General features: G+C 48.2%; 1 protein-coding gene across 10 annotated transcripts in view; it reads right to left on the reverse strand.

Moving 5' to 3' along the window:
- Nucleotides 1-940: 940 nt before the first annotated feature.
- Nucleotides 941-14,657, reverse strand: part of ATG16L2 (autophagy related 16 like 2) — a 72,392-nt gene continuing 58,675 nt past the window's right edge. For 7 of the 10 annotated variants that reach the window (XM_053313204.1, XM_053313208.1, XM_053313201.1 and 4 more), the window contains 6 exons: nucleotides 9,939-10,059; nucleotides 8,861-8,966; nucleotides 7,698-7,847; nucleotides 5,008-5,055; nucleotides 4,009-4,110; nucleotides 941-2,269 (listed from right to left, as the gene is read on the reverse strand). In XM_053313204.1, the coding sequence (XP_053169179.1) occupies nucleotides 2,182-2,269; nucleotides 4,009-4,110; nucleotides 5,008-5,055; nucleotides 7,698-7,847; nucleotides 8,861-8,966; nucleotides 9,939-10,059 (615 nt within the window). In that variant the 3' untranslated portion in view covers nucleotides 941-2,181. The other 3 variants (XM_053313206.1, XM_053313205.1, XM_053313209.1) reach the window with 3 other exon arrangements.

Raw genomic sequence — 14,657 nt, forward strand, 5'->3', positions numbered from 1 at the left:
GGTGAGTTTCCAAAGTTCCAGACCCAGAAAATTCCATTTCAGAAGGAGCCAGAACAGAGAGCAACAGCTCAGGCAAAGGACACAGGGACCTGCCTTCCGGCAAGAGCTCCATTGCACTAGCCCCCCAAGTGTGGCCACGTGGCAGGCAACAGGCAGGTGCTCCGCTGGGCCCAGTCCGAGCTCCAAGGCACTTGGCTTCTTAAAGAACACACAAGGCAATCCAGACACCCCTGATGCGTCCAGGTGGTATTTGCCGGAGGTCTCTCAGGTAACATGGCAGCCCAGGCAGAGGTCTAGACTGGGATTTTCAGCAAAGTCACCCATCGTCCCCTCACCCTACTTTTGAGACCCGCCTAGTGTAGAAAGTGTGGCGTTTGGAGATCCAGGGTTCAGCAGTCGGGTCCATCTATTTCAGGGGTGGGCAATCTCTGCCCTCCAGTGGCTGTTAAACTATGACTCCCATCACCCCCAGGCACAATACATTGTGGCTGGGGGTGATGGGAATTGTAGTCAAACCTATTTTAAAAGTTAAACCTATTTATTTTAATTGTAAACCGCCCTGAACCATTTTGGAAGGGCGGTATAGAAACTGAATGCATGAATGAATGAATGAATGAATGAATGAATGAATATCTTTAGGCCACTCTTCAGAAAGTTTACAAACATCTACAGACCGGAGTTTGAGAATCCCTGCTTTATGGAACATTCCTCCTTCCCAGGAGCTCAAGGCAGTAAACCTGGAATTTGAACCCAGGTCTCCCAAATCCATTACTGCAACCTGGCTCTGCTCATCTTGCCTCAGCACAAGTTGAGGAAGCTGAGTCCATCACCCTCAAAGACACCCAGTTGCTTTCAGACTCTCATAAGCTTCTTGTCCTTACCTTGTGGCAAAGAGTTCCACAGTCGATGATGATGATGATGATGATGATGATAACAATAATATCAATAATAGTAAACTTTATTTGTTAGCCACCCCACAACAAATTGTTCTCTGCAGTTTCTATGTGGAGAATTGCCAATCATACAAGATTGGGGCTGACCTGTGCAGGAAGTTTAGAAATGGCTCTCAGGCAATCAACTGGCTGAGCAGAACAACTTCTTTGGTGGATCATAGCATTTTTGAGCTGGAAGGAACCTTGGAGGTCTTCTAGTCCACCCCCTAATCAGTGCAGTAAGCAAATACAGCATCCCTAATCAGACCAAATCCCTATTCAGTCCACGCTGTGGACTTTGTGAAGGACTCTGCCTACTTGTCTAGTGTCCAGAGATATACTGCTTCTGTAGATGGAGGTTCTATTAAGCCATTAATACGCCTATCAACCTTGAATTGGTCTAATTCTTTTGTAGAGCAATCGGAGCTATTGGCAGCAGTCCATCTAAGCTGCTGAGAGATTCCTTGAAGGTCAACGCAGAGAATGCTCTTCTGCCGCCCAGGGCTTCTACCCTGGTACCCAAATCCCCACATGCCAGTCCAGAAAGTGCCTGCATCAGGAAGCCCTGATCTTTCCCAGCACCACCAGGGTACTTTCCAGATGAGACCCTGCAACGGGGTCATGTCGCATCTCGGAGGCGTGCTTCCATACCTCCTGTGTTGCGACATTGCAGTCCGTACGCAGACAGCAGGTTCCATTCACATTTCCAATGCCTTGTTTCAAATTCAATCTCTGCGATATAGTGGTATGACGTCATGTATCTGGCGTAAGAAAGTTGCTGTCTTTTGGGGGTTGATAGTTTCCGCGAGACGGCTCCCCCGGCTGTTTACGTTTCCAGTGCAATTAGCCTGAATGGAAGCATTTTGCTGCTGTTGAGTGGCTAGCCTGGAAAGTGCCCAGCCGTTAGAAGAAGAAAATCCACTGTGTGCAAGGAAGATGCTGTTCCCTGCCTCCAGCAGCAGGCCACATTCCTGAGCCCTGTCCTCCCGAGTCCTGGGAGCAGGAGGCAAAGGCACAAACTGGTGGTCTTGCAGAGCTGTGTCCCCTCTGAGCAAGGAGCGCAGGAGGGCTTGAGCCATGGTCTTGGTGAGACGGCTTGTGTTTCTTGTTTCGATTGTGAGCCCTTTGGGGACAGGGGCCCATTTCACTTATTTCTATCTCGGTAAACTGCTTTGAGGACTTTTGTTGAAAAGCGGCAGATAAATATTCGTCGTATCGTATGGTCCTTTGCCTGGCCGCTGGCCAAGCGCTATCTCCACAGGACCACCTTCCTGCAACGGTCCACGCTCCCAATGTACATGCCGGAGGGGCCCCAATCCACAGCATTCACAGAGGACCTAGAGGCATGGGAAGAGAAAGCAGAGATAATTTACTTATGGGAAAATTAATTATGGATAATTAACCTATGGAATTCTCTGCCACAGGATGTGGGGAGGGCTACCCATCTGGAAGGCTTTATTACATCTGTATGAAACACAAAGTGCGAGTTATAACCTATAAAGCCCTGAACGGCTTGGGCCCAGGGTATCTAAGAGAGTGTCGTCTTCTTTTTCTCCGTGAACACTGCTGCCTATTAAGATCATCAGGGGAGGTTCGGTTGCAGTTGCCACCAGCTCTGTTGGTGGCTGACCCCAAACCAGGCCTTTTCTAGGGTTGCTCTGGGTCTTTGGAACATGCTCCCTAACAAAACTAGAGCCTCCCCTTCTCTGGCTGTCTTTAAGAAAAATCTGAAAACGTACCTGTTTAATCAGGCTTTTAATTATAGTTTTAAAGTCTTTATCTATATTTTTAATTATTTAAAGTATTTCTATACTGCCCAAAACTTTTAAATTGTGTTAATGTTTTAATTGTTGTGTTTTAAGATTGTGAGCTGCCCAGAGATTTGCATATGGAATAGCATAGAAATGTGCCCAACAAACGAACAGGGCTTAGACAAATTCATGGAGGACAGGTGTTTCAATGGCTGCAGGCCACCTCTAGCCTCAGGCAGGATGCCTCTGAATACCAGTTGCAGGGAAGCAATAGCAGGAGAGAGGGCATATCTTTGCCTCTTGCCTGCGGGCTTCTCAGGGGCATTTGGTGGGCCTCTGTGTGATGCAGGACTGGATGGGCTTCCTTGGACTTGATCCAGCAGGGCTGGTCTTATGTTCTTAGAGAGAGAACATGGGCCACCCTAACTGCTGCAGCATACCTGACCCTTGTGCTTCTGCTCCTGTCTTCTTGCAGGATGCTCAAGCAGGACCAGGCAGCAACTGCTGACAGCATCAGAGCAGTCAGGAGACTCCATAGGGTGGGGTGACCCCTGCACTCTGACCTACAAATGAGGCATAGCAGAAAGCTTCCTCTGGCTAGAAGGACATGTGTTGCTCCCTTTCCACAAGCGGCAATCATGAACCCACTTTTCGGAGCCATCGACTCCTCTGCCAGCACTTCGTAGGAACACAGGAAGCTGCCATATACTGAGTCAGACCATTGGTTCATCTAGCTCAGTATTGTCTTCACAGACTGGCAGCAGCTTCTCCAAGGTTGCAGGCAGGAATCTCTCTCAGCCCGATCTTGGAGATGCTGCTGCCAGGGAGGGAACTTGGAACCTAGATGCTCTTCCCAGAGTGGCTCCATCCCCTAAGAAGGGGAATATCTTCCAGTGTCCACACTTCTCGTCTCCCTTTCATATGCAACCAGGGCAGACCCTGCTTAGCTAAGGGGACAAGTCAGGCTTGCTGCCACCAGACCAGCTCTCCTCTCCCTCTCCCTCTCCTCACTTCAGCAGTCACTCTCCCTGGTGTCAAGTTTTAGAGTTAATTGAACAACTGTAAAATGCACGGCAGTGCTTTGTGGGGTTCTAGCTCTTCCTGTCAGTAGCTGGAGCTACGGCACTTCCCTGTGAGACATCCACGCTCTGGCTAGAGATATGGAATGGCAGTGATGGCTCACCACAGCCATTTGCACGTGCATGCATGTGGACCCCCTTGCCCAGATCTGGCAACTGCCTGGGCCCACAGGGATGAAGTCTGCAGCATGGACACCTCAGTGGCACGGTTCGGACTTGCTCTGCAACCCCCTTTCTCTCTCTCACCGATGCACTCCGGGCAAGCTGGTCTCCAGCTTGCCTGTCTCCATGTTCCAGAGGTAGAGGGTGCCGTCTGCAGAACCAGCCAAGGCATAGCTCTTATCAGGGCTGCAACAAGAGAGTCAGAGGAAGGCTGGTCACAGGGCGGAACAGAAGGAGGAGCACCGTTGGTCCCTGACCGCCCTGCAGTGGGGAAGCCGTGGGCACAGCCCTGCGGTGGACATCCAAGGAGCCCCGAGGCAGCGTCTGTGGAGACAGGAGGCAGCTCAGCCCACTTGCTCAGGAGCTGGCACATGCCCCCTCCAGGCTGGGCTTCCCTTTTTGTCTCACCCCCTCCGGAGCTCAGTGGCAGAGCAGATGCTTTGCATGCACAAGGACCCAAGTTCAATTCCTGCCCACCCCAGCAGCAGCGGAAACAGGGTCAGGTTTTAGGTGATGGGAAGGACCTCTCTCTGCTGGAGTCTCTGGAGCGCCTCTGCCAGTCAGAGCAGACTCGGCTGGGCAGAGGCAGGCGCTCTTAGCCCGGGACTTCGGGGCCAAACTTCAGCACCACCACACCCCCTGGGGCCCCCCAAATCCTCCTTAGTCTGTCCTGGGTGGTGTGGTTTGTGCCCTCCAGAACCGACGTGTTAAAAAATGGTGCTGAACTCGAACCCTCCAAAGGCTTTTCGGTCCAGGCTCCAAAATTACCTAGGTGCACCTCTGCTACTGGGCAACTGGTGAGCACACCTTTAATTCATACCACTAACTGGAGTTTCCAGACTACTACACCCCAAGGCAGCACTATGGGTTTCATGGGCAAATCAGTTAGACGAATTAACTAAACGTTGCTGCCCTAAACGATTTTGAAGCACAACTGCCTAAAACTGTGATTTTTTTAAATACATAAATAAAATTAAATATAGGTTAAATATATTTCAAAAGTAGAAATTCCGCTAGGCAATGAGAGAGAGGAACACCCCCGCCTCATCTGCCTTCTCGGAATCAGTCCTGCTGGAGACCCACCTGAACACGGCCTTGGTCCAATCAGAGCCACACAGGAATCCATCGGCCCTGTGGAGGAGAGAAGGGGACCATGAAGCACGGAATCTGCCTTGCCGGCTCCAGGAAGCGGCCCTAAAGCCCAGGGGGAGCCCAGGAGGGAAGGGGCGGAGAGGCCGCCTTACATTCCAGCTGCCCACTGGTCCGGGTTTTGCGCAATATCCCCATGATGTGAGCCAGGACCTTTCTCATTATTCATTTGTATGCCGCCCCAAACTTGTGCGTCTGGGCAGTTTACAACAATGTAAAACAAATTAAGACAAGAACGAAAACACTGAAAGGATTAAAAACCACAGTTCTAGTTAAGAAGTTGGGGTGAACAAATACTTTAAAAAAGATTTTCTAAAAGCAGTCAGAGGTGGGGGGAGGCTCCTATTTGAGCAGGGAGCCCATTCCAAAGTCTCGGGGTGGCAACAGAGAACATTTTCAGTGATGACAGCAAGGTAATTAAATTTGCAACCAGGACAGGCTTGGCTTGCCTCTTTCTTTCTCGGTTTTTAATTTAACAGGGTCCAGCTGGAAATTCTCTCCGGACCATTTCTGGGGACTCAGGGAGAGCAAAGATGGTGTGTGTGTGTGTGTGTGTGTGTGTGTGTGTGTGTGTGTGTGTGAAATCAGCCTCCCCTCCCACTCTTTCTTTCACCACCATTACTGGCAGCCCTACTCCTCCTCTCAGTGGAGGTGACCATTTTTTAACACACACCCCCGATGCAACTCTATGAGTGCGGCCGCCACGGTTGGTAAATTTTGTCTCCTCCCCCCTCCAATTTCAGCCCCCACCTCCAGAGCTTCAGCTCCAATGACCTCTTCCACAATTCTGCCATCTGCAAATGGGGCAGTGAAAATGGCAGTGGGGATTTGGGTTGAGCCAGAATGTTTAGGCATTGGTTAAAGATCATTACATTTGAGAAGGCTTCTGGAAACGATGCCTCTTGTTTCCCCCTTAATGGCTGCGGCTTCTGTTCATTTTTTGGTTTGGGATTGTTTCAGCCTTCTTTTGTTGTTTGATTCTATGGTTGCTTAGCTGCTTTGGGGACCCTTATGGGTAAAAATGACAAATAATGACACGGCCCAAGCAAGGATCTTCAGATCCTTATTCTGATGTCTGAATTGTTTCAGGTTTGCAGTTAGGCTGGGACTCCACATGATGCCACCCAAAGAGCGCTGCTAAACCCTCATTTGCAGAAACAACAGCAGTGGCTGGTCCTAACGAGGCAGGGGGCGCCCGATCGGGTGCAGCTGCCTCTGGTTCCCAGCACCTCTGGTTGCTCCCCTCTCCCATCCCGCCCCAGCTTCTCCCTGGCTCGTTGGGATGAGCGGCCATTGAGAAATCACCCACATAGCAGTTAGTCGGCCATTTGCAAATATGGGTCGGTAGGTGGCAGGGAGGGGGTGAGTACTGAGGAAAATGTGGGGCTGGGAGCCCCAAAGGCAATTGTGGCTGAGGATTTGTTTATTTATTTATTTATCGATCAACTGTGAACACCGCCACAAACTTTCATCTCTGGGCGGTTAACAATGGCATAAAACCAGTTAAAAACATATACAAAAAACTTAAAAACAATTTAAAAATTTAAAAATAAAGCAGAGATTAAAACGTAAAAATCTAAAAAGCTGAGAAAGCTTGGGCGAGAAGATGGGTTTTCAGGTGTTTTTTAAAAAATTGCCAGAGATAGGGAGGATCGTATCTCATTACGAGGATCGTAATCTTGGGGCAGCCGCCGAGAAGGTCCGTCTCTGTGTAGCCACCAAATGGGTTGGCAGGAACTGGAGATGGACCTCCTCAAGTGACCTCAGTGGGTGGTGGGGCTCATAGCAAAGAAGACGTTCTCTTAAATACCCAGGGCCTAAGCCGTTTAGGGCTTTGTAAGTTATAACTAGCACTTTGTATTTTGTCCAGAAACCTATTGGCAGCCAGTGCAGATCCATCAGTAAAGGAGTGATGGGAGGAATGGTGGGAGTTTGCGAAGCCCTGCAGAAGAGGTGGATCAGTAGTGCTGTTCACCTGCATGCGAGATCTCTCTTGGTATAAGACACAGGAACAGAGGAACATAGGAAGCTGCCACATACGGAGTCAGACCATTGGTCTATCTAGCTCAGTATTGTCTTCACAGACTGGCAGTGGCTTCTCCAAGGTTGCAGGCAGGAATCTCTCTCAGCCCTATCTTGGCGAAGCCAGGGAGGGAACTTGGGACCTTCTGCTCTTCCCAGAGCGGCTCCATTATGCCCTGAGGGGAATCTCTTGCAGTGCTCACACATCAAGTCTCCCATTCAGATGCAACCAGGGCAGACCCTGCTTAGCTATGGGGACAAGTCATGCTTACTACCACAAGACCAGCTCTCCTCTCCTGACCAGCTCTCCTCTCCTAACATGCAAGGAATGTGAACCCAACCAAGGTTGGGCCAGAGCACTGCTGGACTCATGGCCACCCATTTAGCCAGGGGCAAAGCTGCATCCAGGAGCATTCCCCAACCACGGACCTGCTACAAATGCTCCCACTTTACAGAAGAGAACCGGGAATGGAAGAGAAGTCGTGACTTATGCAAAGGCATCTGGTGAATGCATGGTCAACCCAGAGCTCCCCATATCAAGTCCAATCCTCTGCCCATTTGACTTGGGGGGTTCAGCTAGGCCACAGTTCCAGGCCCCTCACCTGAACACCTGCCGGATATTGTGCATTCGGAGGTCAATAACCTTGAGTGCGTTGTCCCGAGAGCAGCTCAGGAGATGCATCTGATCGGGACTGATGTTCAGGGACGTCACCGTGCCTTCAACGGGGATCACCTGTGTGCAGTGGGGCCCTCTGAAAAGAGGAGATGGGATACAATGTGGGGTTCCTATGAAGCCGTTAAGGAGAAAGGTCTTGCCAGCATGGAAGACTACAATGTGTGAGCATTAATATGTGGCGGATATAGTCTGTGCATTCCTAGCAGAGCTGGTGGACCTGCCACGTGTCCCTTTCCCCTTCCACTACTCTTCATGCTGTCCCGAAACCTTTTACCCACCTGCAAAGAAAGCTCTTTAAAATTCTGGCTACTTGGTCTTGCATATACAATGTTTGAAAAGCATGACCAAAGTGAAAACCACTAACTGCAATCCACAAAAGAGAAGGCCACGGGACTCAAGTCACTTGAGTTTCCCCAGGTTATGTCAAGTGAATTCTTACATAAATTATCCTGTTTTGTTGTTTCAGAATCTTGGGCATCACATTTTCAGAGCCAGGAATACAAAGAGGAGGGCTAAACACAGGCAACGCAACACACAGGACATGCAAACAGCCAAACACAGCAACATGTGGGACTACATGTTACATACAAATGTGTGCAACAAACATATGTAGCAAAACCCCACCAGTCAGTTCTGAGAAGGAAAAACAGTTTCAAGAAGGGGCGATACGGAGGGGAGATGAAGTGGGGGAGATGCATACATGACACTTGTGCGTAGGAAAGATAAACGCCTGCCAGGAACATATGCTTTGTCTCAACTTAAGCGTTATTTGTCAACAAAATGAATGCTTGTGGTATGGTAAAGGTGAAGTGTGCCGTTGAGTCGGTGTTGACTCCTGGCGCCCACAGAGTGGACCCGGCTTAGCAAAGGGGACAATTCATGGAAATTCATGAAAGATGAAGAGTTATTGGAAAGGACAGAAGAAACCCTCCAGAAATGACAACAAGAGAAGGAGGGAGGAGATGCTCAAGAGGAGAAGCAGGTGGTCAAAGGACAACAACAATCTGTGGATGGGTAGTCTGAAAATTCCTAGTAGTACAATAATAGACACTACTAACATGTCCAAGTCTGGTTGGTTGCGAGGCTCACCTGCTATCCCAGAAACGGATTGTCTTGTCATGGTGTCCACTGACAATGATGGTGTCACAACACACAACGTCGTTGCAGTAGGATAAGACGTTGATGGTTCTGGAACCTGACAGGAGGACAGAGACATGAGATGGATCTGCAGGAAAGCGTTGAACCCAGGTGAGGTTCACCTGGCTTCCTCACTTTGTTCATTTAGATGCCAGGTAAAGCATCTTTTTGTTTGTCTGGTATGACTTAATGTGATGTGTTTTTATTATATGTTTTAATCCTCTGTTGTGAGAAAACAATTTGTTCAGAGAGAACAGAGAACAATTTGTTACAGGGTGGCTAACAAATAAAGTTTATTTAAATTTATTATTATTATCTATTTACACACAGTCTACCAGATGTTATTGACTGGATTTGGTAGTTTAATTATTGGGCCCTTTCCAAGGGTCTAGGATCACTAAAGAAAAATTAAAGATAGCGTTGTAGTATTTGTGCTGTCCTGAGTAGTGTGGCCTTCTGTAGCTGATGTGTTGTAATTTTATCAATGCCCAAGGTGTCAAGATTGTGTTCAAGTTCTTTTGATACTGCATCAAGGGCACCAACAACTATTGGCACCACTACTGTTTTCTTTTTCCAGAGCTGCTCAATTTCAATCTAAAGGTCCTTGTATCTAGTTATTTTCTCCAGTTATTTTTTGCCGACCCATCTGTCCCCTGGAATTGCAATATCAAATATCAGAACCCGATTCTCCTCAGTGACTGTTAGATCTGGTGTATTGGGCGCTAAATGCCTATCAGTTTGTATTCTAAAATCCCAAAGGATTTTTGCCTCCTCATTTTCTGTGACCTTATCAACTGGATGATTCCACCAATTCTTGCTTGCTGGCAATTTGTAATTCTTGCAAAAGTTCCAGTGGATCATCGCAGCAACTTTATTGTGTCTTTCCTTATAATCAGTCTGTGCAATGATGATGACGATGATGATGGTGGTGATGATGAATTGTCATCACTTGTAAGAACTCAGCCCCTGTGGATGGCTACCTTGCAGCATCAGGACCACCCTTCTGCATGGAAAAGCCTCTGATACTTACATGCCCCTTTGCCCAAGTCCCATTCCTTTATTGTCCTGTCCCGGCTGCCCGTCACAGCCTGGTGCCGAGTGGACCTGAACTTGGCAGCCGTCACTTTGTCCGTGTGTCCCGTGAGGATCTCCTAGACAACAGAAGAGCTGGAGATGTTAGGAAGTTGGTCCAGTTTATCTCTCTCTCTCTCAATCTCTCTCTCTCTCTCTCTCTCTCTCTGTCAAATTTTGTAGACTGCCCCAAACCTCAATCTCTGGGCGGTCTACCACAACAGAAAACAAATTAGGACAAAAATGAAAACTTTAAAACTATTTAAAACCTACAGTCAAGTGAAAAAGCTTGAGTGAAAAAACAAATCTTTACGGACTTTCTAAAAGTTGTCAGATATGGAAAGACTCTTATTTGATCAGGGAGCGCATTCCAGAGTCTTGGGGTGGCAACAGAGAATTAGACGTGATACAGTAAAACAATGGGAAAGTGTGAATAAAGTGTAGCTTCATTGTGGGGGGAACCAATCAGCAGAGAGGTGGGAGTCAGCTGATCATGGCAGACATCGGCTGGATTGAGAGTCTCAGCATTCTTCTGCACGATCCCCACCGCACATTAAGGTCATTTGAGGAGGTCCGCCTTCAGTTACCTACCACCGACACGTCTGGTGGCAACTCAGAGGTGGGCCTTCTCTGTAGATGCTCCTGGGCTGTGGAATGTACTCCGGGCAGAAATCCGTAATCTGAGTTCATTATTGGCCTTCAGGAGAGCCCTTAAGACCTCTCTGTTTGGCTTGGGCGCTTTCCAGATAAGCTGTTCAACAGCAGCAAATCGCATTTGAAACACAAACAGCAGGGGGCGCAGTCTCGCAGAAACAAACAACCCGAAAAAGCAGCCAGTTTTTAATGCCAGATACACGAAGTCATAGCACTGTATCACAGCGATTAAATCTGAAACAAGGCATTGGAAATGTGAACAGCACCCTGCTGTCTTTGCAGCGACTGCGGTGTCACACAACGCAGGAAGTGTGGAAGCACACTCCGAGATCCGCCGTCACCCTGTCGCAGGGTCTGATCTGGAAAGCGCCCTGGCCTTCCAGGGTTTTGAAACCGTAAAGGTTCGGCCTTGTTTTCCAGGGTTTTAAAAACTGTTTCAATTGTTTTAATAATAATGGCTTTATGTTGTTTTTACAGTTTTTGATTTTAATAGTTAATTGATTTTAGTTTTGTTTTAATGTAAACCGCCTTGAGCCATTTTTGGAAGTGCGGTATAGAAATCAAACACATGAATGAATGAATGAATGAATGAATGATTGCTGCCTTGCACATCTGTATATTTCTAATATGTCCATTTGGTCCTGTGAAGCGGCCCCCAGTCATGAAATGGACCCTCGCAGATAACCGGGCTCCCTACATACATCTCTGTTGTGACCCCAAAAGTCTGTACCTGGGAGGGGGCAGGGGGGTGACTGGATGAGGGCACGACTGCCCTTGTGCTCTCTGGCTCAGCTTTCATTGCTAGAAGAAAGCGCAATACATTACAGGTACAATTCAAGGTGCTGGTCGTTGCTTTTTAAAGCCCTACATCAGGTGTGTCAAACTACAACGACAACAAATATGAATGAATACTTATATACCACTTTTCAACAAAAGATCCCCAAGTGGTTTATATAGATAAGTAAATAATACGCAAATAAGATGGATCCCTGTCTCCAAAGGGCTCACAATCTAAAAAGAAACACAAGATAGACCCCAGCAACAACCACTGGAGGGATGCTTTGTGGTGGGGCAGGCAGGGCACGTGCCCCGGGCGCCACTTGAAGGGGGGTGCCATTTTTTAAAATGAAAATTTTCTAAAAAGAATGGCCACTGAAAACAAAATGGCCACTACAGATGCTCAAATGGCCTCTACAAGGCCCTAGTATCTGAGAAAAGTCAAATTCTCCATTTATTTTAAAAACTTATGTAATAGTGATACTACAATGCACAGTAGAGAATTAGACAGGCACTTCTGTTTAGTTTTCCAAGTACACCTCCACATAGTATTTGGGTATTTCATGAGCCCCAGCAGACTGAAATTTGTAGTTTTCCAGCATTTTTTGGTCTGGCTACATCCACTGCTAAATAGTTTTTGAAATATTAAAAGATTAACGAGCTTGACTTGTATATTTGAGCTGATATTATGGTAAAGTTATCTGAAAGATGGGTGCCAGATGTTTGGACAGGGGGCGCAATTTCAGTGCTTGCCCTAGGCGCTATTTTCCCTAGATACGCCTCTGGTTCTAGATATCTCAAGAACTACCTGCTTCCTACTGAATCTGCCTGTAACCTGCTTGTCAAGATGTACTGGGAAGGAGGCTTGCTTATTCCTTCGCATGCCAATGCCTGGGGAAGCACGGCTGTTGCATATGTAGGTTGGAGCCTGCCCAGTGATTGCATCCGCGTTGTGGAACTCTCTCCCAGAAGCAATCTGTGTGGGTCCCCCCCACCATTCCCTGGCATCTCCTCAGACTTTCTGGAGATGGCTAAAGAAGAGCATTTCTCTTTTCAGCTATTTGACAATGGGTGCTGCCTTGATTGTTTAAATGTCTGCAGCTGCAGTTTTTTGATGGATTCACTGCATGGTTTAAAAGTCAATGTTTTTAAGGTTGCTGTACAGTGCCCCTTGGGTCCTAGGATGAAGGGCGGTTCAGAAATGAAATGTTCAGCCAGCCAGCCCCAGGAATGATGCTGCATAGAAAGGTGCAGTACTTAATAAACAGCAAACAACAAACAACTCTGTTAGCCGCCCAACAACAACAATAAGCTTTATTTGTTAGCTGCCCCATAAAAAGTGTTCTCTGGGTAGCTAACAAATAAAGTTTATTAATTATTATTTCTTATTATTAAGTAATTGCTCTGGGCAGTGTGCAGATCATCTTTATTCTCATGGCACTGATGTAGACACAGACATGAATTGCAAGCATCAGTGTACACTTAATCCATGCCATTTTGTAAGGAGCTCAAAACATAACACCACTACCCCAAAGGGAGGGCTTTGGAACTTCAAAAGAAGTTCAATTTCAGATGTTAATTAAATTGTGATGTCAGGAGTGGCTTGCCCTAAGGAGTGGGTGAGTGGGTGGGTGGCAGCTCAATTGGATTCCCTCTCTCGCATCCCGCCTGGCCCCACCAGCGTTAATGAGAACTGCCCTGCCTGCAGGCTGACTTCTGTCAGGTAGAGGCTCCTGGGTGATGTCTCTGCTTTGTCCTGGCCTGGCTGGGTGATACTGTGGGGAGGGGGGGATATATCAACCCATAGGAGGTGTGCCTAGCAGAGAGAAGGAGAGAAAGAGAGTGGGCTCTCCAAGATGCTCTCCAAGATGAAGGCCTGGAAACCTGAACTGGTGATGCACATTCCAACGTAAAAGGCAGAATTCTGCTCACAGGGTTGTAAGCCCTTTCAGGGGGGAGGGGGCTGCAGCACCAGAGTTCCAACTGAAGTGGACAATGAGATCCCTGCCGACCGCAGGTCGTTCAAGTGGATCTAAGAAATGTTCCACTGGAGTCCTCCTCGGCCGACAGCACCGCACCCTCCGTTGCTGCCTTGGGCGTTACAACTCAGGAGGGGTCCCAGAGGTCCCCTGAGCCACCCCAAACTGCTCTCCAGACCCAGCCCCTCACGACGGCCACAGTAGGACCCACACAGCCCTCTGCCCCACAGCGTTTTGTGGTATGCAACAGCAGCTTGTGTTCCGTATGCGTTTGGTCTTCAGCACACCCTGGAAGAAACCAGCTCGCCCCCAAAGTCCGCCGGGGGCATTGCCGAGCCTGGAATGCTGGCACTCTTGGACATCCTCCAGACTGGCAATTCCTCCCTCTGCCCTACTCCATAAAACTAAGAATGGGGCGGGGGGGAGGATCTGGGTGCCACAACTGAGAAAACAAATGGGCTCTCATTGGCGGGAGCAGCTTGTCCTAATGAGCTGGTGGCGGGTGGGGGGCGAGGAGGCGGAGGCCAAGGAGGCCCAGCTGCCTCGGTTTCCCAGAGCTCCATTTGCACTGGTCTCTCCCATCCCGCCCCACCTTGAGCCATGCCGTCTGCAGGCTGGCCATTCGTCAGGTATACATGATATAATTAATGAATACAAATTACATTAAATTCTTAAATTAATAATTAAAATAACTGCCAATAAAACTTTAACACACTATAGACTATACATGATACAATATAAAAGCCTGATACTGATTGCATTTCTATCCCAACTCCATAGACAATCTCTGGGTAGTTTACAAATTAAAGCGAATTATTGAGGGTGGGCAGTAAGGAGAGTATTCTGTGCAAGCGGATAACTCCTCCACAGAGCTCCTGAGCTCCCTCTTCTGCCTTTGTTTTCAGATTATTGTCCCAAACAAGAGACCCCAGGAGAAGATTCCTGAACAATGTCAGGATAGCCATCTGCACAGGCTATCAACAGGAGAAGCCACCAAGCCCTTGTTGGAAGTGAAGGACTCTGCACTGTCTCATGTCACAGTGACAGAGGGGGGCAGAGTCAAGACATTGGTCATCCCTTCTCTACTGCTCTGACACTATGCCTTTGATATGTAGACTGCTACTCTCAGGGACTTCCTCCCTTCCTTCCTGCCTTGCCACTTCCTCTTCCCTTTTCTCTTCTCCCTTGCAACACCACCCACGCTCCTCTCTCCCTGCACCATGTGTGCAGAGATGCAGATAGCATCCCTCTGCATCCAGCGAGCTAGC

The sequence above is a fragment of the Hemicordylus capensis genome, chromosome 3 (assembly GCF_027244095.1).
Source record: "Hemicordylus capensis ecotype Gifberg chromosome 3, rHemCap1.1.pri, whole genome shotgun sequence".
Taxonomy (NCBI): domain Eukaryota; kingdom Metazoa; phylum Chordata; class Lepidosauria; order Squamata; family Cordylidae; genus Hemicordylus; species Hemicordylus capensis.